This window comes from Tauraco erythrolophus, chromosome 6, assembly GCF_009769465.1.
Source record: "Tauraco erythrolophus isolate bTauEry1 chromosome 6, bTauEry1.pri, whole genome shotgun sequence".
NCBI lineage: Eukaryota > Metazoa > Chordata > Aves > Musophagiformes > Musophagidae > Tauraco > Tauraco erythrolophus.
The window spans coordinates 34,701,008-34,725,457 of NC_141470.1; the positions used below are offsets into that span (position 1 = coordinate 34,701,008).

At 44.5% G+C, this 24,450-nt stretch overlaps 1 protein-coding gene across 13 annotated transcripts in view; it reads left to right on the forward strand.

The window, feature by feature from the left end:
• The window catches only part of ACTN1 (actinin alpha 1), a 93,102-nt gene extending 77,327 nt beyond the window's left edge, over positions 1 to 15,775 (forward strand). For 3 of the 13 annotated variants that reach the window (XM_086613759.1, XM_086613758.1, XM_086613762.1), the window contains 9 exons: positions 2,222 to 2,330; positions 2,820 to 2,960; positions 4,926 to 5,108; positions 5,847 to 5,981; positions 6,824 to 7,003; positions 7,926 to 8,072; positions 10,730 to 10,810; positions 12,880 to 13,038; positions 14,908 to 15,775. In XM_086613759.1, the coding sequence (XP_086469885.1) occupies positions 2,222 to 2,330; positions 2,820 to 2,960; positions 4,926 to 5,108; positions 5,847 to 5,981; positions 6,824 to 7,003; positions 7,926 to 8,072; positions 10,730 to 10,810; positions 12,880 to 13,038; positions 14,908 to 15,066 (1,294 nt within the window). In that variant the 3' untranslated portion in view covers positions 15,067 to 15,775. Of the gene's footprint in view, positions 1 to 2,221; positions 2,331 to 2,819; positions 2,961 to 4,925; positions 5,109 to 5,846; positions 5,982 to 6,823; positions 7,004 to 7,925; positions 8,073 to 10,729; positions 10,811 to 11,356; positions 11,423 to 12,879; positions 13,039 to 14,907 lie in introns of all 13 variants that reach the window. The other 10 variants (XM_086613761.1, XM_086613760.1, XM_086613763.1 and 7 more) reach the window with 7 other exon arrangements.
• The last annotated feature ends 8,675 nt before the right edge of the window (positions 15,776 to 24,450 follow it).

Genomic DNA, 24,450 nt, shown 5'->3' on the forward strand with positions numbered 1-24,450 from the left:
AGCCAAGTTTCCATTCTCTTCTAGCTCGTTATGCTGCTGTGAACTCTTTCCTAAAGAGTCTGACCTGCTGCTGGTGCCTGCTAGGTTTCAGAATTGTAATGCTGTCATACTTTTCCAGGAATAGAAGGAAAGAGCAGAGGATAGCAGGCTCCGTTTGATCTCTCTCATCAAAAAAAATCGTCCTTATTCTGACAGGAAAAAAATCTGTTGATGCTTGAGGCCATCATGGCCTCTGCTGCCACCCTGGGCCCTTTGCCCCAGGAGTACTGCACTGTGTGCAATCTGGTCAGTACTTGCTCCAGGGCAACCTCACAGCAGCTCAGCTCCCTCCCTGCTTCCCTCGGGCTTGGAAACCTTTACATCCACTCCTTTTCCTGGAGTGACAAGTGACGCAAGTTCCAAGAGAAATGGGGTCCCCTCAGGGCAGGAGGTGTTGATTTCTAGGGATAGCAGGCAGGTAAAGAGCTGGCCTCTGCAGCGCAGGGAGAGAGATTTTGAAACTGCATGTTTCTTGGCAAAAACAGAACAACTTGGCTTCGACTTTGCTTCCTATTTTAAAAATATTTATATGTCACACTGGCCTATCTCAAGTTAGGGTCTGGGCTAAGATCAGTACTCTTGGGCTGAAGGACTAGATTTTTTTCTCTAAAAAATCAAGATTATTGGATCAAGATCGTTATCTTCTTTAACAACATAGCCTTACAGAATTGTTCTTTTGTCTACTGAAGGATCGACCTTGGAACAGGAGGGGGGTTCAAGGCAATCCTCCATGTCATTAAGATTAAAACCGAGGCTGGCTAGTCAGCAAGCATTAGCTGACCTGCCACTTTCAAAGCACATGCTACATGCCAGCCAAAGCAGCTGCAGCTCTAAGAGCAACAGGGAAGGCTGGGTCCTAAGCTGACAGGGAAACGATTTCTTCCAAAGTATGAGAACAGCAGGTTCTGCCATCCTTCCAAAAGACATCTTCCATCTCAGCAGCAAAGAGGCCATGCCCTGAAAAATCATGTCTGAGCTCTTTTCTCCCTTAGAGATACACTGCCAGGGAGATGGAGAGGGTCTGAGGAAGTGTTAGTGGCTGCCCTTGCCAGGCGTGTTTGGGGGCACGGCATGTTCCACTCTCCAGCAATAGTGGTCCAGCACGGGTGTGTTATAAGCCAGGCTTTCAGAAACAGTTCTTTCATCTGCAGTGCTGGCACTGCAGCAAAGTAGATCAACGAACTGATCTGGATTAAAAACCCAGCAAAGAAAAAGTTATTTTTAGCCCAAATCAGTTTCCTGACTAGTTTACTGCAAGACTCCAGCAACAGTTGTGCCCACACACCTCAGGAAGGCAATGCAATGGTGGGAAGAAACAAGGCTAGGGGATGCAAGAGGAAACTGTTTAAACTTGCATTACTGCTTAGAGAAATGCTCATCAGATGGCCCAGGGTCACTCAGTAGCCCAGTGAGTTATTCTACTTTCTTTTTTGAGGCTGACATTTCCCAACTTGGCTGGTCTCCTTCTGCCTGCAAGTTTCTCCCTCTTTGACCATGTGCAGAACCAAGAGCACAAAGCAATACAAGACCGCAAGCTTCAGTTTTCCCTTATGCTGCTCTTTCCCCAGCCATATTCTTACCAGCCTGTCCTCTATGACTACCAGCCTACAGACATCTCAGCAAAGCATTCCCTATGAGGCATATAGGAGAGAAACTTACACTGTAATTCTGGGATTGTCTTAAATGAATGGATTGTGTAATTTAGCTGTTCTTTGCCACCTGTACTATGCAAGTCTTAGAATGATCTTATGCACTTTCTTTGGATTCATAATAAAATCTTTGCTGCCTGTTCTGATATACAAGATGCAAATAGGTAGCCTGCATGATGTTCTTAAGCAGAATACAGGGACATATTGCTCTGCTTATTCCCATCTTGAGCAAAAGTCTATACTTCTTTCCCCCAGTGCCAAATTATTCCTGTCAGGCAGCCAGCACCAGTGTTTGTTGAGGCCTTGGGTGGTGGTTGTTGTTCTTCCTGTTCTGTGCTGTTTGATGTGCCATAACATACAGTGTCTCTAAAACTAGATAATGCTGTCTTCCTGGCTCGCTTGACTTGCAGAGACCATGAGCTCTTTGTCTGAATCTGCCCTCAAGGCCAATTAAAGATTTCTAATAAGTTTCTCTTTCTTCTCCAAAAGGTCTTTATTTGACTTCTCATTCTTTTTTTCCCCACCCCTTATAGTGAGCTGGACTATTACGACTCTCCCAGTGTCAATGCCAGGTGCCAGAAGATCTGTGATCAATGGGATAATCTGGGTGCCCTAACCCAGAAACGTAGAGAAGCCTTGGAGGTGAGATATGTTACAAATTGGACCTTTGGGATTACATGAGTAGATCGTTTAAGGGACACAAACTGCAGTGGGCACGAGCAACCAATTTCAGCTCTTTTGTGCACTCCTAGAACATCCCAGACTGTAAACAAGGGCAATTTTTCAGTATATTTAGCCTGGTTTTCCCCTTGCAGCCCAATAATGGTGCCATTCTTTGCTCAGGCTATTTATTTATTTCTACTTTTCTGTGTTTTGTAATTTTGTTCTGCTTGAAAAGACTATCCTTGCTTCGTTTTATTTCAAAGAACATGAGATTTTTCCCTCAGAGGAAAAAATCCATCCTGTGTGTGATCTCTTAACAGCAGAGAGGTTTTTAATGTAGTGCCATCCTGAGAGCACCGAGGAGATCTGAAAGGAAGGAGCAGCTCAGGCAAGCCGCATATAGATATGTGATTATTCTTCTCTAACCATCTTTCCTGATTTTCTTTCTTTTTTTTGTTGCATGCCCAGAGGACAGAGAAGCTACTGGAAACAATTGACCAGTTGTACCTGGAATATGCCAAACGAGCTGCCCCTTTCAATAACTGGATGGAAGGGGCCATGGAGGACCTGCAGGACACGTTCATTGTTCACACCATTGAGGAGATACAGGTACAGAGCAGTCATTTGCACCATGCAGGCTGGGTTAGAGAGAAGTCGAGGGTCTTCTGGATTCCTAGTGGTGCTGAGTTTGTAGGTCATGCTTTGGTGCTCCTGCTCTAGTAAGTTAGCTTTAGCAAGAGAAACAAAAAGGAGTATGTTTTTCCTTGATTTTCTCCAAAAACCTGGATCTGAATAGGTATGAAACATGCCCACACCATCCTAGCTGAACATGTAGAACTGAAAGTGGGTTTTTCAGTGTAAGTCCAGAGTCTTATTAATGAAAACCTGAAAATTGAGAAATTCTTAGGGTCTTGTGGGTTTTTTTTAACCCACATGAGCAAAGCTTAGTGCTGCTTACAGGCTCTGCAGGTCAGTTGTTCCTTGTAATGTCACGTCCAGGTTATTTGGTCCTATGTGACAGGATGTGCCATGAAGGTAGTTGTTGAGCTGCCAGTTGGGTTTTGGTGCTGAGCACAAGAAAAATAGAATTATCCATTTTGGTGGTGGACTACCATTTGAAGCGAAAGTCTTCTTGCCTCATGCAAGGCAACAGAGACAGTATCTCAGTTTTCCCTCTTCTGAAAGGGAAAGCAACCCGAGGTATCTAAAGGTAATTTTCAGACCTTTGAGAGCAGGAATTACTCTTCCCTGCATTGCAGTGGAGACTTCTACTTCTCCTGCTTGATGGGCTCATGGAAAAGAACCCAAGTCAGCTCTTTGCAGGAATGGCTGACAGCAAGGTGGCCATCAGTGAGGCAGTGAATGGCGGACCAACAGGGGACACTGTGCAGCCAGGTGCGCGGAGGGGTAGTGAAATAGCCCTAGCCTGGTGTCAGCCCTGTTACTCAGCTGGTACTTGTTTCTTCCACCCTTCCCTCCTGAACAAAAGAGTTCATTAAGTCTTTCATAATGCAGAACAAATTTGAATAGCATTTAAACTCTTCCATCATCTCTTTGTGACTGCTTGCAGTATCTTTCCCAGCCGCCCAGACTTGCGTTACATCTCTATGGCCACTGCAGCAGCTGCAAAGTAATGAGTCACCATGCAAGGAAGCAATTTTACAAAAAGTAGTTACAATGTGTGTGTTTTAAGAGAGTGGTCAATCATTCAGTTTACTTTCATTCCCTCTTCTGTCCACACTGTTCCCTTGATTATCCCTGCACTTCCCTCTCCGTCCCTGATTTGTTTTGCTGCCTCTTTCCCTGCGTTTGCTTCCCTATTCTTGATCTTCCAGGCTTCTGGGATGAAGTACCTTAAAGGCCTGTAGAAGCAGTGGGAGATGAGCCAGGACCAACTGGCTTGTCAGCTGTCCACAAACTACCAGCAAGCGGGCCCCCACCATCGGTCCTTGGAGCACAGTCTGGGCACCGCAGCAGGACGGGGAACAGAAAGGGCCTGTTGTGCTCAGGGAGAAGGAGCTGGTTTTCAGCAGCAGGAGCATATGTTGCCTGTGCGAGTTTGCTGTTGGCTGGAAGACATTCACCTAGTTCTAAATGACTGGTCAGACTGAATCTGACTCTCGTTATTCATCTGGAGTTATCTTAGTTGTAGAACTAGTACATACCTAGCAGGAGAAGAAGAACGTGGTGCATTTACGCTAGTGAGACATGACTGCTTTAAAGTAATGCTAGTAGTCAGATCTTCTTCCCAAAGAGGCTGACAGGCAGTGTTGGAGAAATAGTTCCCCTTAAATTATGAGCAATTACTTCATCGTTTTTTGGGATGTGATCTCTGTCACTGGTCAACATGGGACAGAAACCAAGGGAACGAGACTTCGCATCATTTAACTACTTAAATCAGCCTGTTTAGTGATGCTAAGAGAAACTGAAAATTTTGAGTATTAAGAGTAGCCTGCTTTATATCCTGGGAATATGTAAGCTTTTGCAGTCACTTCTGCAGGGATACATTTGCAGAAGAGACTAATCAGTGACTAATGCTCTTATCCTCCCTTTGCTGCTGCCTTCCTTTTACAGGGATTGACCACAGCCCACGAGCAGTTCAAAGCCACTTTGCCAGATGCCGACAAGGAGCGACAGGCCATCCTGGGAATCCACAATGAAGTCTCAAAGATTGTCCAGACCTACCATGTCAACATGGCAGGAACAAATCCTTACACTACAATCACCCCACACGAGATCAATGGCAAATGGGAACATGTGAGTTCTTTCCAGCCTTGCAAGTTTGTGTGGGAGGATCTCTCTGCTCAATCACTAGGACCCCAGGAAGTGGATTATTTACTCTTCAGTTACCCTCTCATGCTTACTGCTGAGCTTTCTTTTTTTTTTGTCATTTGTTTTTGGCTCAATTGACATACTCTTCGAAAGCGAAAGAGATCTTTCATGTAAGCGCCTAAGAGGTGTCAGATTCCTTTTACTCATTATTTTTATAATGGAACACGCTAAATTAAAAGCTTTGAGGTTTTCAGTCCTCAGTTGACCTGACAAACAAGTAAGTATGGCATGTGAGTCAGTATCCTATTTCACCATTCAACCCTTCAGATGTTTTATCTCTGCAGCCAAGTAGCCTTCCCTTGCTGTAATCCTAAAAGAGTAGCTACTCTCCATACCAGGTATGATGGTGGTTCTTACTACCAAACGATATCACCAAAGTGAGATCTGAACCGGGTCCTTCAATTCAGTTAACATGAGCAACCAAAACCCAGGTAGTGAATGGAAGCTTCTTCTCATCTTGCATGGACTGAAATGAGTTTGCAGCGCGCATCCTACAGCACATAGGATTCACATTCCATGAGCTTTCCTGCCATGTCCTAAACCGTATGACTGCTTGTTTCCAGTGTAAACACCCACTCCTCCCTTCCTTGAGGCAATTTCTACGTTTACTATACATGTGCCTTTGTATGAATAAGCTGCACGCTTTATTACTCTTCATTGTAGGTGCGGCAGCTGGTACCCAGAAGGGATCAAGCCCTGATGGAAGAACATGCTCGCCAGCAGCAAAATGAACGACTTCGTAAACAGTTTGGTGCCCAGGCCAATGTCATTGGACCCTGGATCCAGACCAAGATGGAGGTAGTACTTTGCTCATTTTGAAATAGTCTGATTTCCTCTGTGATCTTCACTGATATTCTTATCCTTGGTCTTTCCTTTGACCACTGTCACAGTCATTCTTCCTTCAGGTACAGCAAGAGAACTTTTTGTAGAAAATATGGAGAATCCCCAGATTGATACCAGTTACTGAAGTGCTTGTACTTTTCTTCTCCTAATTCTTCGGTACAGAGATAAAAACCATGACTTAAAATGGAGAACACTGGTATTTTGAGAGAGTTGTGTTTATATGCAGCAAGTTAAAGACCCTACATCAGAAGCATATTTGTGTAACTGCTTTCACAGCAATGGTCTTGATACACATAACAAAAGAAATATAATTAGCATATCAAACACCAGCAGAGAAGACATTTTTCAGGGAGATCTCTCTTTAGGTAAGATTTGAGTTACAGGAATTGAAGTTGATGAAATGGAAAAACGTGAAGCTATTACTGATGGCAGGAGCTGTAAAGAAGAGAGCAATTAGAGAAATACGTCCTTATGAAGGGATTAAGTTAGTGGCAGACAGTGCATCAGAAAAAGAACTGGCTTGGTACATTACTAGGTTATGGACTGCAGTTTCCTTTTTTTTTTTTTTTTGTATCCTTGTATTAGACACGTCTCATGTGACTCACCTCACTTGGAAAATGTTCAGGGCTCTGCTAAAATTTTTGCTGACAGTCTCGGCTCATTTAAAGTAACTGCTCCATGAGATTATTTTTTTGATTCATCATCCTGTGTGAGCATGAAATAGCTGCAATAAATGTCAAGCATGTTGAGGCTTGTCCTTCCAATGGGGTCTAACTCCTTTGGCTTTGCTAATGCAGGAGATTGGCCGCATTTCAATAGAGATGCATGGGACCTTGGAGGACCAGCTCAACCACTTGCGGCAGTATGAGAAAAGCATTGTGAACTACAAACCAAAGATTGACCAGTTGGAAGGAGACCACCAGCAGATCCAGGAAGCGCTTATCTTTGACAACAAGCACACCAACTACACCATGGAGGTAAAAGTTCTGGCAGCAGATCAGACAATCTCATCTGCTGTGACCACTTAGCATCAGCTGCATCTAGCTCTGGCAACATGTTGTGGTTTTTAGGAAAATGGAGAGCTTGACAATGTGGCCAAGCATGCAATAACATGTCACTGAATTATTTTTTTTGCCTTGCTGTATTTCATGCCAACCCATTCCAATATGCTTCCAAATATAGACAATAGAAATAACCTGAATGAGATCAACAGTATTGCTTGAAAAATTGGCTGGTCTCATTTCTTCTGCCACCCAATTGTGGCAGCCTATTAGCTGGGATTAGAAAGACCAGTGTAGTGCTGGTGATTTTGAGCTGCCACAGCCTGGCAGAAGAAAGAAGTCCAACAAAAGCTTTTTAGAATCGGGAGTCTGGCTTTCTATTGACAACATGAGGTTTCTTGGAAGCAATCTCAGTTCAACATGAGTCCAGCAGAACACAGACAGGCTTTGAAACTTGTCTTTTTGTTTCTGGCCAGCTCTCCATTAAGCAACAGCTGAGGCAGTGGAGCACCAGTGTCTTCCAAGGACTGTGACTTATTTTCTTGGTCAGGAGAGTTTTCTGCCCAACTAAGTCCTAGAAGCACTGGGTTTGATTCTCATTTGTGTTAAAGACCCCCAATATGTTGCTGACAAGGCAAAGGAAGTTTGCAATAGGACCAAGACTTTTTTAAGATCAGGAATTGGCCTCTTAAATATTTTTTTCACTCAAAATTTAGATTTTAAACTTCTTGTTGGCTCACACTGCAGATGAGAAGGAAGCTTTTCTGAGAAAATGGACTTCTCCTGCCTTGGCCAGCAGGATCATTTCATTTGCAACAAGTAGCACATTCGATCCACTAGCCTCAGAAGCAGAAGAGATACCTTTTAATTTAAAAATTGTCCTGTCCTCTTTTTCCAGCATATCCGAGTGGGCTGGGAGCAGTTACTAACAACAATTGCTAGAACCATCAATGAAGTGGAAAACCAGATTCTGACCCGTGATGCCAAAGGAATCAGCCAGGAACAGATGAACGAGTTCCGGGCTTCTTTCAACCATTTCGACAGGGTAAGTCAGTGCTGACTGCAGTTTGGTAAGCTTGAAGCTTCTGTGTAGACTGTGCAGTGCAGTAAAAACCAAACAGTTACTGTGATAAAACTAGATCGATAGAAGATGTTTCATTCTTAAACACGCCACTCCTGTGGTGCAGTCATTCCTGTGAAGACTGGTAAGTGATCATTAGGCTGGCAGTGCTAAGTTTCCTGATAAAGTTAAAGTATGGAAAAGTTTGAAGGCTTCTTCAGGAAATTAGACAGTTACCCCATCTTCTCCAGAGAGCAGATTATTATCCGATATATAAAATTATTTGGAGCAGCTGTCTTCCACTCTGACATACCATCACATAAACCTGTTGAAGAAACCAGTATTGCTCTTGTATGGAGCAGACAGGAGGATCTATACACAGCATTGCATGACATAGATAAAGCCTGATGTAAAGCCTGCCTTACTTTATTGTGGAAATACATGCCAAGGCACTAACAGGTCCAAAAATGAAGGAATTCCTTAAAGGAAGTTCTCCTCCCCTCAGTTTGCCAGCCTGTCTGCAGCTTTTCCTTCTACAGCCCAAATCACAAAGGTGTCACACAGGGAAGCAGAGGCAGCAGCCCAGTCCTGAAACTGGCTCCATCATCAGCCTCTTCAGTGTTGTCTGGAAATCCATGAGCAGCCTGCAGCCTTAGAGATACTGTTGTGGTTTAGCTCGGCCAGCAACTAACCACCACACAGCTGCTCACTCACCCTCCTCCACCCACAGGGGATAGGGAAGAGAATTAAAGGAGAAAAGGGAGAGAGACCCATGGGTTGAGATACGAACAATTTAATACTACTACTACTAATGTATGAATGTATACATATGTATAATGAAAATAATATATACAAACAAGTGACGCACAGTGTAATTGCTCACCACTCGGTGACCAAGACCCATCCTGTCCCAGACCAATGATCCTGAAACAGATAAGTCCCAACACTGCAATCCCAGACAAGCAAGAGGCCCAAAAAGAGAGCAAGAGAGAGAGAGAGCACTCCCGAGAGTGAGAGCCCCCAGAACAGCAAAGGCCCTTCTTTCCAGTCAACCCTCATTTTTATACTGGACATGGCTCTGCATGATATGGAATACTTCATTGGCCAGTTTGGCCCTCAATCCTAAGTTTAAATCGTAAGAGGAGTTGTGGACCCTTTGTCCCAGCCTTGCTCCCCCGCAGCCTGTTGTGCTCCTGCAGACTGGCAAGAATACGGGAAGCTGAAAAGTCCTTGAGACCTTAGTGCCAGCTATAAACATCAGTGCACTATCAACATTCTGCTCATAACGAGTCTCAGACTCAAACCCAAACACGGAGCTCTTCTAGCTGTTAAAAAGAACTAACTCTGTCCCAGCTGAAACCAGGACAGATACTAAGTCAGTGATGCAGATATAGGTTGCTCTCTCCACCACTTGCTGCACCAGACAGACTATTTGAAAGGTCTCCAGAGAACAGGGCTGCAGCCTGCCCTCAGAGATTGGCAATGCTTTCAGATTGCTGAACAGTGGCTATTTCAGCCCTTCTCTAACTACCTAAGAAAAAGGAGAACCATGGCTTCTTTTCTTAGCAGAGGGACCCATAAAGCCCTGTAGATTTTATATTTTGGTCTTAATATCATTTGCCTCTTCTTCCACAACGGTCCAAATGATAACACAGAGAGAACGTGTGTTTCACATCTTCAAATGTGTAGTTGATCTATAAAGGCTTAACACTGACTTTAAAAGCTGATTTTTTTTGAGGAAAGTCACTTGGAATTGGCCCCGCCATCCTGTCTGTAGCTTCTTGATCTGGCCAGAAATGGTGGCAGCAGGCAGGGGCTCTTGGGACTGTCCTGAGCTAAAATTCTGCAAGGTGGATGGGGATTCTCAGTTCCTGTGGTAGCTTGTGTATAGTTTGCATTCAAACACTGGGGGAGCGGGAATGAGCAACAGGAGAAGCAGCTGCCAAGCTGTGTTGTGCTGCGCTGTACAGCAGTGCTGTTTGCTGAGCTGAGCACTTGAAATAGCTTTGCTAGTCAAAGCTCCACCTCATGTGCAGGTCTCATAAATACAGCCATAACACTGCTCCCCTGAGCTTCAGCTGTTTTTCCTTGTCTGTTCCTGGGATGCCCTGACAGCTAAGCTTCCTTGGGTGTGTTGCCGAACATACTTGCCCTCACCTACTCCTTTAGTGGGACTTTTGACTAGAAGATTAAGTCAATGCTTCCCACTGCCTCTGCCTGCTTACCTGCACTCTGGGTTACTAGTGAAACACAGGGCTTCTGGCACTATGGATAACAAGCAGTGACGCAAGTAGTTCACTTGAGAGATGAAGATCTTGAGGCTTCTGAGCATCAACTGTTTTTGTCATTCAAATGCTCTCAAGATGTGATGAGCTCTCTGAGAAGGAACTGTTCCAAGAGCATTTTTAGCACATCCTGAAATGTCATTGTGATATCTAATGTTGTGCACTTTTTATTTTTCTTCCCTGTCTTTCTATCTGCATGTCATTCTTCCTCTTCCTCTCTCCTCACCCACTGCATGGTGCACCTGTTTGTTGTCCTTCCACCTCCCTTTCATCTCCTCTGTGTCTCCCTTCCTTCTGCCCCACGCCGTCACCCCACTGGCACTGCATGTCCTGCTGCCTGGCACACCGCATAACCAGGACCACTCCGGCACACTTGGCCCTGAGGAATTCAAAGCCTGTCTCATCAGCTTGGGTTACGATATTGGAAACGATGCACAGGTACTGAATGCTAGTGGTGAACACAGCCAGATGTTAAACTGTGAAAAAATAACAGTTTTTTCCTCTCTTCTCTTGTTTGTCTTAATCCATCTGTCATTGCTGTTCTCATGTTTGACTATATATATATCACTTTTCTATACCACTTCCTCTCTAAATGTACTTTGGTATCTATTCCTTCTTAATTTCCTAATTGTTTGTCTTGGGAGAATTCCTTTTTCGTCTTCAAACTATTCCATTTACTTCTGTGTCACTTAACACTCCTTTTCTTGTCCATCTCTCAATCTGTCTTGCTTGATATCTTCATTCCTTTTTTTCATCATCGATATGTTCCTTGTGTGTAAACTATTCCATGTACAAAACCACCTTTGCTTCTTCATGGTTTCACAAACTACCTTTTCTCTATTGTTTTTCATTGTCCTGCAAATCCTTCCTTTCATCTCCCCGCTGAAACTCATTCTTTGTAATGTCTCCTGTGGGTTCATTTCTCCCTGGACTGGTCTCCCTTTTCTCTCTTGGCTTTTTCCATCTTTGCATCATTCCCTGTAGAAGAAGACTGGTATGATGGATTGTGAAGATTTCCGAGCCTGCCTTATCTCCATGGGTTACAATATGGTAATGTAGAGCCCTCTGTCACTCCTGTTCAAAGTGATTCTTGTAGGCACCTTCAAAAATAAAGAGAGAATGTGTAGTGAATCAAGGTAAATACAGCCTTATTTTCCAGAATTATCAGCAATGGATGTTAAATCTAGTATTAGTTGTACATGTAAAATTCTTGTCTCACAGCAGTAGCTGAAGGTAAAAAAATGGAAATCGTTGTCTAATTCCTGTGTATTTCAAATAAGAATTATATTTATCAAACTGTGTGTCAGTACCTGTGCTCTGCACAGCACACACAACCTCCCCAGCCCTAAGTATCAGTTGAGCTCATCTGGAATTATACACGACCTGAATTCTGAATACCCTCAAACGCTGCTCCTCTCATTCTTGCCATTTATTTCACATCTCTCTTCCTGCACATGTAAGTAAGCTCAAGTTCCAGTCATCCTTCCCGTAGCTTTTCCCTCACCATAGGACCTGCATATTCAGAACAGTAACATGTGGTACCGTGAGAGGCACAATAACTAATAGGAAGAGCTTCACCAGAGACCGATGCTCATCAAAGGGCAAGAGAAGAGCGTAGTGTAAAAACATTCAGCTGTACTCTCAGTATCTTTACTCCTGACGTCAGGCAAAGCAGTGTTTAATCATCTTACTCATCAGCCCAGTATAAATACAGACTTTTTAGTGTAGTATGCCAAGCTGCAGTAACGTTTGATTAGATACCTTAATTACTCTTGAAGGTATACTGTTCTAGATTTGTTAGAAGAGCCTGTTCCCAGGAGAAGACTCAGCTCTGCTCTCCCCTCCTCCTTACATGGGAAGGAAGGAGTCCCAGAGATGAGAATAGATGATCTTCTGTTTGTATGCAAAAAAAACCCAAAAACTATATGGTTTTGGCTTCTGTAGCAAACTTCTCTGTAGGATCTTCCCTGTAAAGGCTACTTCCCTGGGCCACTCCAGATATACAAGGCCTTCCTTCCAAAGCTCATCTAGTTAAGATGAACCAGATACTATTAAAGACCTCAGAGACGTTTTTTCTGGTGGTTTCTCTTCTGGCAGCTGAGAGAACTGTAAAAGTTCTCTTTTAGTAAGTGAAAGTAAAAGGATTTGAGGAATGCAGATCTTCAAATATTGCTAGAGACATCTAGCACAACATGTGTTACAGAGAAATTTGCATCTTCCCTGAACTCTGTGTGATACTGTTCCTTGATAAGACCATTGTCCTAGAGCTAGATGGAGCTGGATGTTATCCTATGGCACAGCTAAGAATATTTTATTCCAAAGGACAAATGAGTAGGAGGCATTTGTACACAACATCAAGCTGAAAAAGAATATCCTGATAAAAACAGAAGTGGTTTCTATTTGGCTTTGTTTTTCTAGCTGTGAGATGGGCTGCTGAACAGTTTCTCCTCACTTTCATAGCACTGCCACCCAAATGTCCAGGCTTACATGACTCTCTTGTTCTCCAGGGAGAGGCAGAGTTTGCCCGCATCATGAGCATCGTTGACCCTAACCGTTTGGGCGTAGTGACATTCCAGGCCTTCATCGACTTCATGTCCCGGGAAACGGCAGATACAGACACTGCTGACCAGGTTATGGCTTCCTTCAAGATCCTGGCTGGAGATAAGGTCAGGCTCCACACCTTCCTTTCCTGCATCTGCATTGCTCCTGCTTTCCTTTTTCTCTCTTGTCTCAGAGAGAAAGTGTCAAGGGAAGCACTCTCTGGTGCGGAGGGTGTTTTCACTGGAACATTATGCGGTGCTGGAGAAGTGCAAGGCTAAAGTGTGGGTTAATGAGCAGCCTGCCAAGGCACTTGAAAGTCCTGTTCAGCTGTCAATCAGAACTTTGCTGCCCACTCTTGCTTTAAAAATTTAATTAAGAGCTTGGTTGCAATGTGTTATTTTAAAATGTATGAACAAATTCAACAGATGGTTCTTGATTAGTCTTGAAAAACTATTAATTACTGACAGATGTAAACTTGAGATGATCTTTCTCAGATATACATGTGTCACTATCAGTTGTTAGACAATCAATAGTAGATTGTCATTGAGGATATACTGTATCTGCAAAAGGAGCATCTTTTAATCATAGAAACTGGTCAAAATAGGAAAACTCACAGGATTATACTAAAAGTATTAATTTTCTAAATTTGCATCATCTGTGGAACCAGCTGATAAAAAAATATGTAATCTTATTTTTCTTCTATAACAATCCCCACTACTCTTTTATTTACTTAGACAAACAATATGTACATGCTATATTAATATCTCTCTATACTTGCTAACTATTTTATTCATCTCATTTGAAATAGGGGATACCATTTCTCAGATTGCGATGAGTTACCCTTAAATCCAGTACTGGTTTCCATGTTTCACTGATAATCTTTTCATAATCTGTAATGTAGAAACCTATGATATCCATCCTTTAGGCATCTGACTGACTGAAGCCAGTCCTATTGTCTTTCAAGACTCGAAAATTCACGTTATTCAGATAAGCTAATCACTGAATAAATAGGTACTTTTGGATACAGTATTACCTGTTAACTCATTCACTCTGTACAGTACGTTAAATTTATCTGTCAGTGTTTAATATGTTGTAGTGACTATAACATGAATGAGACAGTATTTCATTATGAAGAAAAATACCTCTTACTCACTCCAATCATTAAATAACTGAAAGACAGGGAAAAAAAGAATAAAAAGCCACAGGGGGGAGAGAGAGAGAGAGAGAGAGAGGGAGAGAGACGTGTGAAGCCTGAACCATTATTCAGATGACTGCAAATGCCCATGAGTCAGTTGGCTAAGGACGACGTACTGGTTAGCAAACAGGCAGCTACTGTTACCTTCTGCATGGAGAGAAGCCAAGCTACCTCAGCTCAGTGAGTCTCCAGAAGCCCAATTTACATCAGAAGTTTTGCTTGCTTATTAAAAATGTCTGCTGTGAAAGGCAAGGATTGTGGGGGGACTGTGGAAGCAATACAAACTGTTTGCTTGTCTGCTGCCTGCACTGATGCCACCAACCAGAGCTAGTGGGATGGCTCCTTTCCTTGCTCTGAGGAGAGGGACTGGCAACTCTCAAGCAGCACAAGCAGCTGTTACCCCCTGCCAGCGAGGGACAGGATCCAAATGAAATTTCTGCTTCCTCCCATTTGCTTTCAGCAGGACCTCCACTGTCAACAGGAAGGCACAGTCTTACAACTTACCTTACTTACCTCCAGGTCTTTTCTCCAGGTGTGCCAGCATCTCTCCTCCAAAAACACACTTCATCTCCCTTGTAAAAAACATTTTGTTGTCCAAATGGTAGGGAGCGACTGCATTTCCTCCCAAGGCACATATGCAGAAAGCTCCCCATGCTGGGTGTACAGTACTAGTCTAGTCGTTGGGGTCCTGCCCCTGACTGTTGTGTTCTGCCCTGGGGGGACAAGGGAGTGGTTGTCCCTCTGAGGAAAGTCGGTTTTCTGAAAGTAACAATCACCTTATCGTTTGTCCTCATTGCAGAACTACATCACTGTGGATGAATTACGGCGCGAACTGCCTCCTGATCAGGCTGAATATTGCATTGCTAGAATGGCACCCTACAACGGCCGGGATGCTGTACCCGGTGCCCTGGACTACATGTCCTTCTCCACGGCACTCTACGGCGAAAGTGACCTTTAACTTTTTTCTGTCCTACCACACGCTCCCTTCCCTCTCCCCCCCGTCCGACACGCCCTTCTTTCTCTTTGCAAAGCAGCCTCTGCTCCGCTCTTTTTTGTGTTTCCCTGTTTTGCTTCAGATAACCGATCACGTTTTTAAGGGGGGGGGGGGGGGGGAGGACATTGACATGGCACCACCTACCTTGCCCTTGAAATGACAGTTTACAAAATTATTTTGTGCAAAAAAAGTTAAGTTTTAAAAAGAACAGACATATTTTATTATAGAAAAACGTATTTTTCTCCACCAGATTGAAAGTTAAAAAGAAAATGTTAAAATATTGCACCAAATATTTTTTGTTGTGACATAGAAAGTCGAGCACAATGTTACATTCCATCCTTTCCAAAAATAACCAAACAACAACAACAAAATGCCACTTGTTCTGTTTACTTTTACATTTGCGTATGTCTCTTATCACGTTTATCTTGGGAGGGGGGAAGGCACACAAGTGCATGTGTTTGCTGGTTCACTCATTTCATGAAAATATTTTATGATAAACTTTTGAAATTGCTGTGTTTTCTAGGGAAAAAATAATGTACACAGCTCATGTTTTCATATTTAATTAAAAAATACAATATGCCTCCTATGTTTATCAGTGCACAACTTTTTTTGTTGCTGAGAGTTGTCTGGTTTCAGAACACGAAGCTTGAGAGTTGGTAACTTTGATATTGCTTGTCACAAACCATATTAAAAATTTCTTGTGATAACAAATCTAGACTTTATTCATTTGTATAGTAAAATCGTTTAATCTTGTTTAGGTGAAACCACAAACACAAAAAGAAACCAAAATTAATGTCTTTTAAATTGAAATGACAGTACTTTAAAGGTTAATTTCCTTTCCCCCTTAACCTTTTCATTCTTCTTGAATGATGCTGGAATTTTCACAGCTTTCTTACTACCTTAAATTAATGTCTTTTATAATTTTTAACCCTCCTTGATACACTCACATCTCTAGGAATAATATTGTTATTCCTTAAAAACCAGAACAGAATTCGTTACTAGACCTGTGCAAACAACCAACCACCCTATCTTGAACATGAAAAGTTCCTCCATTGTCCTATGCTCAGCATTGAGTATCTCACTGCTCTTGATTACCACATCTTGCGATGCTATAAATTCTTCCAGAGCCCTCAAGATCATCTTTCTATCGGACATTCAGAAGAAACCAGCCTTCAGAGCAAACACACATGCACACGCACACCTGACAATTGGCAAAGGGAAGCGGCTAATTCCTTCCCAGCCATCTCATATTACAGGTGTGTTTCCTGCCCTCCCACAACTCTTTTAGGAAACATGGAGTTAGGAGCAAATTCATCACCTGTTTCAAGTGAGTGTGTTTTAGGTATAACCACGTACTGCTGTCTCTAGTCCTGAAGGAGGCCGTTTTTATTTAGAAGTAACAACTGTAGGAGCGGAGAATTCATGCACAGGTTCACAAGGAGCTCCTGCAGCTCTGAGTAGCATTGCCCTCTGCTCTCCAGAGCTGAGCTAAGTCCTGGGGAAGGCACTGTACATGGTGGGTTGAGGTTCAGCACAGCTTTCTGGTTCATTCCTGACCTTGAGTAGGGTACCATCAAAATCACAGCAGCATGTTGTGATGTATCTGATGTACAAGTGATGTGTACCTGACAGTATCTGCATGCTGTATTTGGGAGAGAGGATGACAGTGTCCTGCTACCACACTCCAGGAGACACCAAGATCTGCGTGCATTCTCCTGTAGGCTGGATGATGTGTTCGCAGAGGGTACACAAGTGAGAGCCATTCAGCTTCATACATAGATAGGCACGGCTAGACTGGACTCGCCATAGTTTGTCTTCAAAGGTTGAAGCAGAGACAGTTCATGTAACTTGCCTACAGTTGCATTGTTAACGAGTGCTGGAGTCGAGCTGAAGCTGAGTTTCCTGTGTTGTGACCCATGGTACCGAGAAGCCTGGAGAGGTCAATATGAACGGTCAGTAATGTAGGACTTGCAGCCACATCCCTATTTAATCCACTGGCAAGCTCCTCTATAGGCCCGTTTTCCGCTACGTTGCTGCTATGTTGCTACAAATGGGACTGTCCTCTTCAAAGAAACAGAGTGCTGCTTCTATTGCCATGTTTTAATGTACTTTTAAAATACCTGTCCTTGGTTTGCTGCACCTGGAAAAGGACATTTGCACTGTCAAACAAATTGAGGTTCTCTGTGTGTTGTACCCACTCCCAGAAGATATAACGATACACTTTTATTATGCATGTATTTATTTTTTTTTATTTAAATAGCAATATCAGAGGGTGAGGGAGTATCTGCTGGAGTATTAAATGACTACTGTCTGGCGAAGAGACACGTGTTATGTTGAAATAGGGCTGGAAAAAGAGCATAGGTGCATCTTGGGCCACCACCTTCGGCCCAGGTCTCCTACCACTCTGAGAAGGGAGCCAAATTATTTTGAATTACCCTGGTAACAGTGCTTGGCAAGTCCATGCTTGGAGATTCCAGCAGTCTTTACAAAAACATTTTACTGAGCGGTGGTAGCGTTGCACTCTGTGCCCAGGTTTCACACAAAACCCCAGCTGGGTGTAAGTATTCCTGGTTTTCTGAGACAGAAAACAGGCGGCTCATCCCTGCTCACACCACTAATTGGTGGCAGCATGTGGGCTCCAGCCCTGCGAACGTTGTTCCATTGGCACCGCAGCACTGCATCCTTTGGTGAAGTTGAGGTGTTAACAGCACCAGAAAGGCCTCACCTGTGCTTCTGTCTGGTCGAACAGAGTTCAAAATACTAGCAAATAGGTGTGCCTGAAATTTTAGGCACGTGTACTGGTGTTTCTCCTGCTTAGGTGGCACGGCCTTTGACAAACTGGCTAGAGCCTATGTGATCTGGTCTTTCCCTCTAGGCTGTAGACAAAGCCTCCCCATTCCCACCCCACCCGAGGAGGAGCACTTGGGATGCTGCAACATGTTCACCTTCCTCATACGTAGCACAAAACGTATCTTGCAATCGTGTGGCCTAACAGTCTCTGGCAGATGGTGTGCTGAAATGCGAAGACAGCTTTTTGCATTAGGCTCCTGGTTTTGCAGCTAATGTGCCATTCTTCAGCCAAGTCCTGACATCAGCCGTGATGAAATTCATCTCTGGAAGCAGCTGTTCGCAGCTCAGTGACTGCCCCTTCCCCTGCCAAGGACAGAAGCAGCGGATGATCCGCTTCAAGCTCACATCTCCTGCTCAGGGGAAAACTGTTTTCATCAGTCTGCCATACTCACTACTTTCAGGCACGGAAATCGAAATAATGCTTTCCCAAGAAATTAACCGTTTCCCTTTCATGGCTGTTGATATCTTTGGCCACTGAGCCTCAGTACCTGCCCCACCATGAAAGTCTGACAGTACTGGGGCATAAAAAAACATCAGTGCTGAGACAACATGGGTCTGTCTTGCCTGCCAGAATGCCAGCCACATGTCCCAAAGCCTCTCAAATCTACCTTGTGACTGTTGCATGGCTTCAGTGCTGCCAGCATCTGGTTTTGGAGCAGAGGAGCTGACCCAGGAGTCCCTGAAGACAATGAAAGGAAACTGGTCTGCAACCTTGAATGAACTTGGGTTCAAAGAAGTACTCATACATCCACAGAGGACCCATCCAGCCAAATCAGACTGACTGGTTATATCAGGGAAGTAGCAGAGAGGGCAAGGAATAAAGAGAGGGTGACAGTTTTTAACAGCTGGGAAAAGGAACAGATCGAACTAAAATGACTTTTTTAAGAAATCAGAACGCAGGTATGATTTTCAGACCTTAATAGTGCAAGTAATGTCGTACAAATAATCTTCTTGTTATGGCCTGATGATGCTGGGGTAGGGCAGATTTTTTCCACTCCTGTGGTAGCCAAGTACTAAGAAAGCTTAATCCTGTTGAATTAATCAAACTGCCGAGGTAACTCTGGCTACTGACAGAGTTGCTACTGTGCAAACCCTTAAAATCCGTTGCATTAGCTCTAAGCTGGTGGGAAAGTCTTAGCATAATAAACCTAGATTAACAAAGTCTAGGGCATATCCTGAGACAAACAGGTAATCAGAATGTCCCCCAGCATGCACTGAGAAAATGTGCTCAGTGCTGCAGTCAGCAGAGAAGTCAGCCGTTGCGAAGGATAAAGTCGGATGATTAGATCTTGTACAGGGAAGGATGCTCTGTAAGGCTATTTTAGGTAGATTTAAATCTCAGCAATTGAAACCCACTGAAATGCAAGAAGAAAATTAATCTTTTCTATATTCTGAGGACATACAGCCACTATAAACGATACATCTCACCAATAAAATATTAAAATGGATTCCTCCCCTTCTTTAGACACCACACAACAGCTGGGAAACAGTTTTTCAGTTTTGTTCTCTGCTTTGATTTCTGGGACATATATGCATGAAAATATGTTAGTAGAAACTGCTCTACATCCCATCACTGTCTTATCTCTTCTCAGTGAGTTTGTTTACACCTTCTTGCTATTAGTAATTCACATCCTTGAGACCTATCAAGCATTCAAGCAAAATATCAAGAAGGGCCTCTAGCTATCGCAGATCCTCACACTGTCTGGAAAAGCATCATCTCTCACTACTACTGTGGGAAACATCTAGCGTTATTCCCACTGTGCAGATGAAGGCACATGGGGAAAAAGGGCTAGATGTCACTAGAAGGTAGAAACGCGTAGCCTATATTTACAGTTGCAATCCAAACAGTCTCTGTTCAGCTGCTGCCCAGATCTTGAGGTATTGCTCACTACGCTTTTCCCTGTTGCACCTAAGCCTTCTCCGCACGTCTGCATTTCTGCTTCGGGGCAGGCCTGGAATGGGCCATTGGAACAACTGGATACCTGGTCCCCTGTGACAGTCCCCATCCGGCCCGAGCATTCCCCTCGCAAACACCCCACATCTCCGCGGACCGCCAACCTCAGCCCATGTACAACGAGCAGTACAAACCAGCAAGACTGGCTGCTTTCTTTGCAAAACCTCTAGGTGGGTTTGTCACCCATTTGCTCCGTAAGAGCCTAATTGCCTAAAATATCTTCACATCAGGAAAGGAACACAAGTTCAACGCTTCATCCCTCCTCAGAGGATCCCCACCTCCCAGCACTACACTCTAACCAGCGGGAAACCTAACAGACTGGGCCAGGGAGCATCTCCTCAGCCTCGCTCCTTCTGCCTCTGTGAAACAAAGAAGAAGCACCCAAGCCATAGGAGAGAAAGCAGGAACCCATACCCTCATGGTTAAGGCAATCAGTTTGCGGAAGGGGTGCTGCATTTCAGTCCCTGACAGAAGCATTTTTTAGGTATTTTCGATGAAACAGTCAAAGGATAAAATACAGAACAAAGCCTCAGGGTGGGAAACAGGCCCCAGGACGCCTCTCCCAGCACCCCAACCATTACATCTGCCCTTACACTGCCCCTCCCTCAGGTGCCTGCTCCATAGTGGCACAGCTTGAACGAGAGGTAGCTGTTGGTCTCAACATGTCTTTTGGCAGCTAAAGAAAAGAACGAGTCCTATAGTCCTCGCTAGAAACAGATGTGGGCACTTTTCTTTGAGACAACTCTGAGCTGTGGATCCCAAGTGGAACAAGGCTCTGGTTTCCAGCTGCAGGCAGATGCCTTTGCACTGCGCTGGGACAGGGCGTTAGGACCTTCCTCTCTCACCACTGCTTCCTAGCAGTTCCTCACCCACTCCCTAGCACGCAGGCGTTTTTGGCCCCCAGATGCCTACCTTTCCCTGTGTGCTGCGCAAGACCTAGCTCGAGGTCTTGGTGGCTGGCACCTGTTGGGTGCTGCAGTGAAGGCAACTGCATGGTTATTGTCTCCAGCCAGAAGCAATTTGCCTGTGGTCCTTGGGAAGGTCCATGGCAGAGCAGGGAACCCAGCCCAGCTCCGTTACATTCCAATCTAAGTGCTGCAGTCATCCTACAACTATTTCAAACCTTTTCCCAGACCTTTCCCCCTGAGTTCCTTAATTGCTGTCATGGCTTTTTTGTATGAACCCTGTGGCTTTCATCGTACAGATTTACCTAAAACCAAGGACTACTTTAAACTGCAGTATTAAGAAAGTGCACCCTCAGCAAGTTTGCAGATGACACCAAGTTGTGTGGTGTTGTGGACATGCTGGAGGGAAGGGATGCCATCCAGAGGGACCTTGACAGGCTGGAGAGATGGGCCTGTGAGAACCTCATGAAGTTCAACAAGGCCAAGTGCAAGGTCCTGCGCGTGGGTCGGGGCAATCCCATGCACAAGTAGAGGCTGGGCAGAGAATGGATTGAGAGCAGCCCGGAGGAAAAGGTCTTGGGAGTGCTGGCGGATGAGAAGATCAACATGAGCCGGCAATGCGCGCTGGCAGCCCAGAAAGCCAACCGTATCCTGGGCTGTATCAAAAGGAGCGTGGCCAGCAGGTCAAGGGAAGTGATTCTGCCCCTCTGCTCTGCTCTCGTGAGACCCCACCTGGAATCCTGTGTTCAGCTCTGGAGTCCCCAGCACAAGAAGGACATGGAGCTGCTGGAGCGGGTCCAGAGGAGGGCCAAGAAGATGATCCAGGGGCTGGAGCACCTCTGCTATGAAGACAGGCTGAGAGAGTTGGGGCTGTTCAGCCTGGAGAAGAGAAGGCGCTGGGGTGATCTTATTGCAGCCTTCCAGTACTTAAAGGGGGCCTACAGGAAAGCTGGAGAGGGACTTTTTGCAAGGGTGTGTAGTGATAGGACAAGGGGCAATGGATTTAAACTGAAAGAGGGCAGATTTAGGTTAGATATAAGAAATTCTTTACATTGAGGGTGGTGAGGTACTGGAAAAGGTTGCCCAGAGAAGTTGTGGATGCCCCCTCCCTGGAAGTGTTCAAGGCCAGGTTGGATGAGGCTTTGGGCAGCCTGGTGTAGTGGAGGGTTTCCCTGCCCATGGCAGGGGGGTTGGAACTAGATGATCTTTGAGGTCCCTTCCAACCCTAACCATTCTAGGATTCTATGATTCCATAAAGAATTTTATACCTTCTTTACTATTACGGACATTCAAACATCACCACCATCACTTTAATAAAGAAGTTCTCTCCTGCTACTTCTTACTTGAATAGGGCATAATCTCTAATCTGCGGTACTGAGCCACAACACCCTGCTTTCTGCCACAGAGAAAATAAAATGTCTTCTTTGGGGAAGCAAGAAAGCAGTTCATTGACCCCAGCAGCAAACAGATTGTGGTTTTTACAAATCCTGATTCCAGCCGAGTATTTGTTTACACTTGTAGGTGTGCAGTCAGGATGCTAATAGCTCCCAGAGGGCTTTCAGATGGTCTTCTGAGAGACCAATCTTTATGTGCAACCAAAATAACGAGGAAACTAAAATCCAGATATATTACAAAAGTTGATTTAGCACACAATAGCTTCCAGAAATGCTACCCACACACTAGAGGCAATGCTGCAGATTCTTCTAATGATATATTTCATGCCTTTTACCACCCGTGCAAAGTGTCCACAACCGAGAAAGGCAAAGTGGGACTCCAGCCCAGCTCAGGCACCGCCAGAGCAGCCGGAGCTGCTTTTCAGATACACAGCCGCATTCTTCCCCACTGACACCACCCCAGAGGCTGCAGAGATGCAGGATAAAAGAAAAAAAGCTTTAACTGGGCTTCCGGTATGACTTATCTTCATTACTGCCAGTAACTCAAATCCCTATTATTCCCATGCCTGCCAAGACTGCCACCTAAGGAGCTTTTTTCTGCTTCTGAGCTTGTTAGGCAGCAATTCAAGCACACAAGCACAGACAGACTGGTGCTACTCCTGTAATAGTCCAGCTCTGCTACCTACACAGAATCTGCATAGAAAGAGTCGCAGGGCTGCCATTTCAAGTGTCCTGGACAGTCTTGTCAAATAAAGAAGTAAAACAGCCTTACAACTGAACATTGTATTCAAGTAAGACATACTTGCTACAGCTACGAGCTTTTTCTTTTTTAATCACAGTTAGCTTTGTTAAGCTGTCACATTATTCCATTTTCTTACAAAAAAGAGTTCACATCAGTTGCCTTGAGGCAAAAGCCAACAGCATCCTGGACTGCATTAGGCAGAGCATTGCTGGAAGGTGATCCTTCCCCTCTACTCAGCACTGGTGAGGCCTCACCTGCAGTGTTGTGTCCTCTGCTAGGCTCCCCAGTACAAAAGAGATATGGACTTACTGGATCGAGTCCAGCACAGGCCCGCAAAGATGACGGCAGGCATGGAGCATCTCTCATATAAGGAGAGGCTGAGAGAGCTGGGACTGTTCAGCCTGGAGAAGGATGGATGTGTATAAATACCTGATGGGAGGGAATGAAAAGGAAGGAGCCAGACTCTTCCCAGTAGCATTCACTGACAATTAAAACCCATGAAATTTCATCTGAACACAAGAAAACACTTTTTTACTGTAAGGGTGGTCAAACACTGGGTCGAGTTGTCTAGAGAGGTTGTGGAGCCTCCATCTGTGGAGGTATTAAAAAGCTGACTGGACATGGTCCTGGGCTATCTTGGGCAGTTGGATCAGATGATCTCAAGGGGTCCCTTCCAACCTAAATGATTTATTATGCATATTAATGTTTAAGTTATTTCCATCCTAAAGAATAATTAGAGTGCAAGAAATTTGAATGATGCCTGAATCTAACATACGATGTCATAAATGTTACTTGAGCTATTTACTGCAAGTTAAATCAGGAAATCCAGATATGACGCTATCAGATGAGGGGGAAAAATACGCAAAACAAACTGTAGCTATATTTTAAGCGTCTGGACAGTGAAGATTTAACAAGCTATGCTGCACTGAAGAAATGGATAGCAATTTTCATCTTGATCATCATACCGTGAACTGTCATGAATTACACTGTAAGAATTCCATAAAATGAGTGCATCTCGGACACTGATAAGCCAAAAAAATAGTATGCTGTACGCATATGCATGGAAAAACTGCTTCTGCCTAGCACCTCCATACAAGCCTGTTATCTTCACTAGCCACTTTATCCCACCCGAGGTTTCCCCCGGCGTCAGTGACAGCAACAGTATCGTGGGTTTATCCAAAGCAGCGTAATTCTGTGTGCCGAAGGGGAGAAAGCAGTGGTAGGCAGAGGCCGGCCGCAGCGAACTTGTGTTGGCAAGAGAACTGCAGTTGCTGAGCCAACGTGTGGCACTTCCGACGAACCCTTCGGACGTGTGCCTTTGCTCCTCCACTTGCTAACCAGCACAGGTACCCATCCTTTTGGCCACGTCTCGGTCAAAAGTCGCGGGCGGTTCAGCACGCAGTAGAACGGCTGGAGGAGGGCAGCAGGGCGGCACAGACGCATAAGCACCGCACGGCTCCACCGGCAAAGCCGTGCGGCTGCTGCCAGGGCGCCCCGCGGCAA